Below are 8,548 nucleotides of genomic sequence, written 5' to 3' on the forward strand. Positions count from 1 at the left end.
AAGGGTGAAACACGCAACACGCGTGGTGTAAACAATAGAAAATTATGGCCAAAAGTATTGTTTATATGCCTTGGCCTCCGAATTTTTGCTGAATTTACTCGATATACTGGACTTTCTTCTCTATTTTTCGCATGCCATGGCAATGTTGGGTTGTACCTTTATTTCATAGCCACAAAAGATCGATTATTTTCATAAAAAATCCTTCGTAAACAGCAAGACTTTGATGATTTGTTGAAAAGCGAAATCCATGACAACACGATCTAATACAGCGTTTACAAACGACCAAATGAAAGATGCGCTAAGATTAGCCAAAGGCCTGTTTGAGTCCAAAGGTATGATGCATTTTAGGCTATTTCTTAAGGCATGACATAAATAAACACATCCATCATCTAGGGAAGAAATTATCTTGTAAGAGTAAATCTGAGGATCTGAGTTCATGCTCAGTTAATTGTGGCTTAATCTACCAATTCTCTATGTAGTGCTGGTTAAGCGACCTCCCACCACTGCTCAGAGGGCAACCTACAACACCAGTCGGCCTCAAAGCGTACCAAAGTCATCATCACATCGGACCAAGAAACTAAAGCCGAACAAGTCTGAAAACCAGCTGGTCAATCCAGTTTGGCGACCTTTCAGTCAGGATAAATCATTAAGTCAGGCTCGAAAAGAGATCATTTATGGCAAGAGACCCTTGATAAGGAATGTTGACAAAGAAGATCATGGAATCAATGACACAAAACCCAGGCAGGAAAATCTAGGATTAATACTGGACCCCTTTAGGAAGAACAGTTTGAGATAGCTAGACAGTTTTTTTTACCAATAGGTTGCCAAGAGGTATTGATTCAATGGAACCCTGGATGACTGACGAGAATCTTGAATCATGGTATGCAATATGGTTGCAAGGTATATCTAATAGGGCAAGATATTACCAGCTTTCTTGTGAATATTTCAATATAGGACTGGTATTCCTGCAAATGAAAACTGTTTTGTAATGTTACCAAGTGGATTTGCAGCTGATGTCAATTGTCTGCCACCTCCACAGAGCCCTACAGACACCTTGTTGGAAAGATCAGTTCAGGAAATTAAGGTGATGCAGTATTATTTGCAGTAGACTACCTAGTTATGGTTTGATGGCAGAAATTGACACTGGGAAAATCTTTTTAGGCATATGTTCCACCAAAAATTCTCCACAATTATAACTACCTGGTAAGTACCAAAATATATTGGTTTGGCCATTAGTTCCACAAACCTTAACACAGTGCTATCATTCTTGAAGGAAAACGAAGATCAATCCTTTCAGTGTCAACATGGCCAGAAGCAACAGGGTAAACTTGAGTCCAGGTATAGAACAACAAAGAAGTTCATCTGATTAATAAGCTCCCCAAGATCAACTTCATTGACACAGATTGTGGCTTGCTGTCTTTTAGAGAAAACATGAAAAGATTAGAAACAAGTGAGATTATAATGCAAGAAATTGAAGAGCTTGAGCAACTGCTCCAAGGTAATGCAATGTGTGAAAATAATGTAGGAGGAATAGCCATTTATGTATTTCTATGTTTCAGGGTATGGTAATCCAAACAGTTCTTCCATTGTCAACCTTTATCAACATGAAATTACAACCCTTAAAGAGATGGTAGTCACAACATTACGGGACTATACCTTGTATGTGATATTATCCTCTTATACTGTGCCATTCTTTAATATTCCTTGATCAGTTCTTGAATGATTGCCACCAGACTATGACCTCAAATGCAATTCCTTTTTTTCTCTAGCAATGTAAACATACCAGAGGAAATGGCACCTGAAATTTTTCATGTCAGTAATTTTCATGGACATCTTAGCTCTTGTATGATGGCTTCATATCTAACCTGCAATGTCTCACACCTAGGGTGACTTATTTGAATTTCTGGCACATCATGACAAAACAATTGCTGCAATAAAGGAAAAGCGGGATGCATGTGTAAGGGAATTAGCAAGACTGGAAAAAGAACTTGTCCAAAGTAAATAAACCAAAGCCAGGTATACAACTCTTTTTCCAATCAACATAACTAAACAACACACACTTGAGTACATAGTGATTTGAGTTAAGTTATTCCACAATATCAAATGTAATTGGAATGAAGGTTTTAATGTGAGAAAGGTCAAATGCAAGATTGCATAATTCTCTTCAATAACACAATTATAAATAGTTGTTTATATACATATTAAAAGACATCATTGCAGCACTGATTATTTCCAACATACTTCAGACTATTTAAGCTTTCGTCTTTTACGTGGTTTCTTTAACTTGGCATAACCCTTGCCATACCATCCTGCACCTAAATGTTCCCTATTGTCCCACTCTACTGCATCTTGTTCCAAATGTTTCACATCTTGTATCGAACAAGGGTTTGTCTCACCATTTAAATGCTCATTTGCCCTGCTTTCTAGAAGAACCTCAAAATTCTTTGTTGTTTTCGTGCAAAGTTCATGTTCCCGTAATGGTGTGCTCAGGCGAAATAATGGGTCATGTTTCCTGAAAAAGCAATTGTCCCATTTCAGAAAAGCCTCAATGGCAAAACATTTGGCAAGAAAGAGGGTCTTGAGCTGATAATGGAGAAAGACAGAGCAGTTAATGGAGCCCAATTGACATTATTCACCTTTTATAACCTGGAATATCCAGGCCAAGCTTTGCCATGACCAATTGCATGATATCATCACAGCGACCATTAATTTTCAAAGTTGCAGATGTATCTTTTGGAGTCCACTAGTGGAAAAATAAAATTTTGAAATTTGAACAACTAGTATATGAGGAAATGCACTAAATAAACCCTATTTGTACTTTGATTAGGGGTAAACTGTTTGCTACATTTGCTACCATGAAATTATGAACCAATAGTAATTTTTGTACCTGTAAATTAACAATGTATAGCTGTGGTCTTCTTGCCTTTGTTCTTGTCATCCCCCAGAGAGAATTATACCTCTTTAAAACCTTAAATTATAATATTTTTATGTATATATCGAAGTCTATTAAAGAAATGATAGAATGTAAAGTGTGAATAAAGATATTTTATCTAATTCTTATACAGATTGGGTTAATTTATTTACTTTGAGACTTGAACCAAGACAAACAATACAATCAGTTGCTTTTCCTGCATCAATGGCACCCTGCCAATTCAGTGGCCACTCCAAACATCCTTTCTCACCAAAATGTACAATTGTGTCTCGTAGTTTTCCTCCACAAATATGACACATTCGACCAGTGTTGTGGCGACGTAATGCTGTTTTTTCTGTCACATCGAACGTTCGAACATAAGCTCTCTCTGGTTCACACTCGGTACACACCTGGAGAAATAAATTATTGTTAGTTATATTTACAAAACAGATTACACAGTTTTTATAAGACATAGATATACTTCAGGTTCTTGGATGAAGAAGAGCCTGATATATCATCCTTGGTGTATTGAGGGCTTCTCAGCATGCAACAATGATCTATATCGAAAGCCTAAACTAACCTCAATATACATATTGCCATGAACTTCAGACAGCGCTTCACTTGGCAAGCCACTACGAAGGTGGAGGCCATCACAGTTCTGTGATACAACATGTTTCACCTTAGAAATAAGAAAATTATATATAGACACTATAGAGTTAAATTTTTCAAGGCACAAGCAATTGACTGGTAGTAAAAATGAAGACATATTCATGAGTCCTCCTGACATACATGTCGTTCCTGATAAAGTTTCAAAATGCTCATGTGCGTTAAGGTTGGCTCTGCATCAGAAAGATTGGTGCAGTTTCTAAATAAAATGGAAAATATAGCAGAACAAAGCATACATTAATAGCTTAATAATATTGATTTTTTTGAAATAAAGGTTTCATAAATTAAAGACAATTTGAGCTAATGGTTGGTACCAGACACTCATAATTTATTAAAAACATGTCTTTATTCTTTGTTGTAAATAAATTCAAGTTTAAATACTTTTAAAATACAGCAATGCTTCCTTACTTTATTGACTCTCCCTTTGAAAGTTTTGTCCAAATTCCATTTGGACCCCTGTAAGAAAATTAAACACAGCTGTAATTTTATAGTTTTAATTAACTAATTGTTTTAATTTTTTCCATTTTAACCTATAGAATTCTTCTATCTTTAATTTATAAATATATTTTTATTTTTAAAGGTGAAATATTCTTACCGATAATCTGGAATAGAAGCTGCCTAAAACGATAAATAATAATAGTGAAATATTAAGAAGCGTACATACTTTTCAATATTCGTGTAGGTTCAATTACTTTCATTTTTTCAAACCAATATATTGGAGAGTATTGAATATCACTTATTTCAACTAGCATTATGAAAAATTAACAGTGATATATTATAAAACAAGACTGTTTTAAACCGGGAATACTTTAAAGAAGTATTTATAAAATGTTTTAAAATATTTATTTTACCGTACTGACACCAGCACCAGTGTAAACAACTACAAAATTCGCTTCCTTGATGGCATTTGCCAGCTGCGTTGCCTTTGCAACAAGTTCTTCTGGAGAATCGCAGACCTTAAGAAGAAAAATATATAGTATTATTAACAAATCCTTTCTCGAAATAATTAGGAAATGCTAAAAATCAACCTCAATTTTACGGGCTTTGGCATTCGCCTGTTTGATCGCTCTTCGTTCAATTTCTTGCACCATTTCAGGCGACTCTCGCAAGATATTCAGCTCTTCTTGGCTGCATTCATCAGTTCCTTTTTGTAAGATTGATTTTATTTGTTTCAACCTTGCCTGAAGCTCGTCATTTACTAGAGAACTTCCACGTTTGACAGTACACTTTCTTGTCAAACCTTCTCGACTGGTCGCCATCTTGTAAACACATCACATCAGTAATTACGCAATCCTAATCGCTGATCCTAATCTGATCGCCTCTCATGCTTAATCCATGGGAAAAGCTGAAACACCATTGGCTGAGAATAGTGTGCTGCTATTAGGTAAGCATACTGCGTTACTATTGGTTAAAAACAGTCTGGTAGGAATACTGTGATGTTATTGGCTGAAATACTATGTTATGATTGGCTGAGATCAATGTGAGGCTATTTAAGTGAGAGTAGAGAATTTGTAACTCAAGAGAGCGTTCCTTTTGATCGGATTTTGAATTATTTTTTTTAATTCTAAATTTGTTGTATTTAAATATTTAATTTTCCATTTATGGGGCAAATTTTGACGCTGATTGTTAGGAGAAATTATTTAATCGACTTCATGCGCTAAATTCAAAAGAGTTCTGTTCTCCACAATCTTTTCTCGCGGTTTTCCTGTCTGCAAACCAAGCTCTTGTTCGTGTTTATCGATACGTTCCCATTGTTTAAACGATACTGGTTTTATCCCTGAAATACACAAGAGTTAGAGCTGAATGGTTAGGCAACTGGTATTTTCTTAGCACAACTATTTAAACACAACGAATCCAAAATACCTCGGGATTCCAAGAGGTGATTTACAGCAAAGAAACCTTTATCTTTCTCAGTGATTCTTGGAAACTTCCCTGTGATATTCAGAGAAGTATTGAAACAACTACATCGTTGGGAACAATTCAATTACATGATTTCCAAGACTTGATTCAGTCACAAAAGCTCGCTACCTTGTTTCAAATCGCTGACGACAATCTTAGCTGTTGCTCTGCCTTCGTTTAATGTACTCAGGATAACTCCGGTGGGGCCAGTCCTTACCCAACCACAGCAGTAAACACCTGAACAAAATAATAGCAAGAAGCTTTGTTTAGTTGAATTGATTGAATTACGATGGGTTTATAAACCAACGTTATCTTTTACAAACACTGTTAAATGGCTAATCCAAATAAGACAATGTCATCGTTCCAACATGTTTAACAATACCTCATTTTCATGAAGAATTGAACGGAGTGAAAGGCTTGCAATAGCTCTGTTAAAAGCGACCATTCACGAACCTGGTAATCCAGAGACATGACCATCATTCGATTCACAAGATACCACTCCACCATCAAATGGTATTTCGTCGTCAATAACGACACTTCGGTAACCAATACTTCGGAATATCTGTAGAAAAAAATGAAGAATTGAGATGGATTCAAGCTGTGCTTCTCATGATCCCATTGAGTTTAAAAACAGTCGCTTACCAGACCACAGTTCAAAGTTTCTATCTTTCCACTGCCATTGGCTTTCACTGTTCCATCTGGCATCTATGAAGAACATAAAAAATCTCAAACGTCGTGATCTAGTGTAGGTAGTATTCTACAATAAGCTGTCATGGTTTGTGTCTGAACTACCTGAGAAAGATATCTCAAACGTGGTGGTCTAGTGTAGGTAGTATTCTACAATAAGCTATCGTGGTTTGTGTCTGAACTGAACGTAAAAATCCCGTTGTCTACTTTAGGAATGCAATACCTCTTTTAAATTATTTATTTCGAATTTAATCCCCGAAACTCTTCCAGAATCACTACTCATAATCTCAACAGGACTTCGACGGAACAGCAATTTAAACTCTTTTGTAGTCTCCGACATTGTATCGTCAGGTTGAGAGGTATTTCTGATACGAAAACAAAATAAAATCCTTTTAGGAAAATCGTGCAAAGTTATCTGATCTAAAAACAACATCTCAAACTTACAATGCTGTGTTGCAGAGAAGCTCAAACAACCTCTTTTTCTGGCGCGGGATTTCTATCGGAAAAGACGTAAAACTTGGTTTTCTAATAGTCATTTGAGAGTAAGATCGAAAAACTGGGTAAAAAGAAAACTCTCAAACGATTTACCTGAAATCATTTCTCGTATGGGTTGAAAATCTTCCGGAGAGAAAACGGAGCGACATCCAGGTAATTTTGTCATTTCACGCAGTTCTTTGATTGTGAAAGATATCTGAAAGACGGACATTTTCCAGTGAATGGAAAGTGATCATTTCCTTTAGTGAAGCGAAAATAAAACAGTCGATTGTAAAATGATATTACGACGAACCTGTAAAGGACCTCTTCTGCCAACGACGTAAACTCGCTTCACTTTGCTTTTTCGGATCAGGTCCAAAGCGTGCTCACATATATCCGTTTTCTACAGCAAAAATAGATCGAACTGCTGTAGATGAATTTGGTTTGGGAACAACAGTAAAAAATATTAGTTAAATTTGGCAAAGTGGGTTTGAATGCAGGCCAGTCATACCAATCATAGATCTATAATTCTTTCTACTGAGTGTCTAACTTTGAAGACTACTGAATTACCTCCAACATTTCAACTGGTTTTAATAAAATCCTTGCAACATCTAAAGCCACATTTCCTTGACCAATTATGACAGCAGTCTCAGAACTAAGATCTGGCTTTAACTTGAGAAAACAAAGAAATGATAAGTGCCCTTAATTATTTCTCTTTGAGAATAGAAAAATTGAGGAAATCTAATGAAGACTTACGTCACTACTTGCTGGTAAACCATTATACCATTCCACAAAATGTCTAGCTGAATAAACACCATGATGTTCCTATCAGAGAAGAAAATATGTTTGGAACAACTAGCAAATTGAAGAAATCTGGAAAAGCTGTTTGTATACCTCGCCTGGAACTTGAAGTTTTCTGTCGTTTTCCGCACCATAGCACTTAAAACAAATATAAGCTATAGTTTCAAAGATAAATTCTAGCAGCGAGGGGCATTGGATGTCCAAAATTAAACAAAATTATAATGATATAACTAAATTAGATTAGAATTACCAAAATAACAACATCATAAGCAGCCTTTAATTCACCTAAAGACACATCTTTCCCGATGTGAACATTGCCCACAAATCTGCATCTCTCATTCTTTGCTGTTGTTGTAAATTGATTGATACAATTCTGGTGAAGTGAAATGAAATACAGATGAATAGTGATTAAGTCAATTCTACTTGCAAAGATGGTTGACATTAAGATAATATGAAGTGTCTAAAATTAGAAAATGTGTTCATGATTGGCGGAACTAGAACTAACCTTTGTCTCAGGGTGATCAGGAGCAACGCCAAATCTAACCAGACCAAATGGTACGGGCAATTTGTCATAAATGTCAACAGATAGATTCTCGTGCAACTAAAAATGATGGTAAATTAAAACTAGTCATATTTAGATTAAGATTGGATTTGTCCTAGAGAGTCAGTCACAAGTTGCATCCTCATATAACCAGTCATGATAGAAAAAGTTTAGGTCTGCCATGGTACATCCCTGGTGACCAAAGTCAATCTATGGAGAAGAAATCCAGGACTGATTGCCTAATACCATACCTACAACATATACTACCTTTAACAAATATTGTGAAGTGTAAAATCCTGCAGGGCCACTTCCAACAATACAGACAGCAGGCCTCTCATTCCTGTCTGTTGTGAATGATCTTTTCCGGCAAACACTTCTGGAATAATTAATGTGTCGTCGAAACAAACCACCATGTCTGTGAGTGGTCTTAAAAGCTGGTATTGAAACTGAACCATCGATATTCATAGGTTTTAGTCAGATCTTAGAGAGCCTTTACTTGCAGATTTCTACCACAATAGTTGCATTAAATAATATTATATTTGATAAAACTGTTAAATAATAATATAAAG

At 35.8% G+C, this 8,548-nt stretch overlaps 3 protein-coding genes across 5 annotated transcripts; 1 reads left to right on the forward strand and 2 right to left on the reverse strand.

Annotated features, from left to right (window-relative positions):
- Nucleotides 1–44: 44 nt before the first annotated feature.
- Nucleotides 45–2,650, forward strand: LOC114544101. Of its 3 annotated transcripts, none has more exons than XM_028562835.1 (11): nt 45–332; nt 480–741; nt 821–880; nt 955–1,084; nt 1,162–1,203; nt 1,274–1,338; nt 1,425–1,498; nt 1,560–1,659; nt 1,770–1,812; nt 1,886–2,016; nt 2,428–2,650. In XM_028562835.1, the coding sequence occupies exons 1-10, from the start codon at nt 248–250 to the stop codon at nt 2,003–2,005; spliced, it is 981 nt and encodes a 326-aa protein (XP_028418636.1). In that variant the 5' UTR covers nt 45–247; the 3' UTR covers nt 2,006–2,016; nt 2,428–2,650. The 3 variants fall into 3 exon arrangements, with proteins under 3 accessions (XP_028418636.1, XP_028418637.1, XP_028418638.1); XM_028562836.1 differs by having other exon boundaries at nt 2,431–2,650; XM_028562837.1 differs by having other exon boundaries at nt 2,539–2,650.
- Nucleotides 2,105–4,869, reverse strand: LOC114544100 (NAD-dependent protein deacetylase sirtuin-7-like). Its single transcript, XM_028562834.1, has 10 exons — nt 4,606–4,869; nt 4,429–4,533; nt 4,173–4,195; nt 3,986–4,033; nt 3,701–3,776; nt 3,492–3,590; nt 3,085–3,321; nt 2,888–2,968; nt 2,637–2,743; nt 2,105–2,512 (listed from the first exon to the last, which is right to left on the reverse strand). Exons 1-10 carry the CDS (start codon nt 4,834–4,836, stop codon nt 2,248–2,250), a joined length of 1,272 nt encoding a protein of 423 aa, XP_028418635.1. The 5' UTR covers nt 4,837–4,869; the 3' UTR covers nt 2,105–2,247.
- Nucleotides 4,870–5,203: 334 nt separating this feature from the next.
- On the reverse strand, nt 5,204–8,444 carry LOC114544099 (NADPH:adrenodoxin oxidoreductase, mitochondrial-like). The gene is made up of 15 exons (XM_028562833.1): nt 8,247–8,444; nt 7,944–8,039; nt 7,689–7,811; nt 7,532–7,576; nt 7,394–7,462; nt 7,208–7,309; nt 6,951–7,040; nt 6,752–6,854; nt 6,608–6,659; nt 6,387–6,528; nt 6,119–6,181; nt 5,930–6,038; nt 5,606–5,713; nt 5,441–5,509; nt 5,204–5,354 (listed from the first exon to the last, which is right to left on the reverse strand). The coding sequence occupies exons 1-15, from the start codon at nt 8,442–8,444 to the stop codon at nt 5,218–5,220; spliced, it is 1,506 nt and encodes a 501-aa protein (XP_028418634.1). The 3' UTR covers nt 5,204–5,217.
- Between the last annotated feature and the right edge of the window lie 104 nt (nt 8,445–8,548).

Source organism: Dendronephthya gigantea, unplaced genomic scaffold, assembly GCF_004324835.1.
Source record: "Dendronephthya gigantea isolate DGI-Jeju-01 unplaced genomic scaffold, DenGig_1.0 000649F, whole genome shotgun sequence".
NCBI classification, from domain to species: Eukaryota; Metazoa; Cnidaria; class Anthozoa; order Malacalcyonacea; family Nephtheidae; genus Dendronephthya; species Dendronephthya gigantea.

Excerpts from the sequence above, each read along its gene's own strand:
- LOC114544101 (XM_028562835.1), top strand. The coding sequence starts at position 248 with ATGACAACACGATCTAATACAGCGTTTACAAACGACCAAATGAAAGAT. Across the intron at positions 1,204-1,273 it reads TCCACAATTATAACTACCTG|GAAAACGAAGATCAATCCTT; the intron begins GTAAGTACCAAA and ends TCATTCTTGAAG. Across the intron at positions 1,499-1,559 it reads GCTTGAGCAACTGCTCCAAG|GGTATGGTAATCCAAACAGT; the intron begins GTAATGCAATGT and ends TCTATGTTTCAG.
- LOC114544100 (XM_028562834.1), bottom strand. The coding sequence starts at position 4,836 with ATGGCGACCAGTCGAGAAGGTTTGACAAGAAAGTGTACTGTCAAACGT. Across the intron at positions 3,322-3,491 it reads ATGGCAATATGTATATTGAG|GTGTGTACCGAGTGTGAACC; the intron begins GTTAGTTTAGGC and ends TTATTTCTCCAG. Across the intron at positions 2,513-2,636 it reads GATATTCCAGGTTATAAAAG|GAAACATGACCCATTATTTC; the intron begins GTGAATAATGTC and ends TTGCTTTTTCAG.
- LOC114544099 (XM_028562833.1), bottom strand. The coding sequence starts at position 8,444 with ATGAATATCGATGGTTCAGTTTCAATACCAGCTTTTAAGACCACTCAC. Across the intron at positions 6,039-6,118 it reads AAACTTTGAACTGTGGTCTG|ATATTCCGAAGTATTGGTTA; the intron begins GTAAGCGACTGT and ends TTTTTTCTACAG. Across the intron at positions 5,510-5,605 it reads CGTCAGCGATTTGAAACAAG|GGAAGTTTCCAAGAATCACT; the intron begins GTAGCGAGCTTT and ends TGAATATCACAG.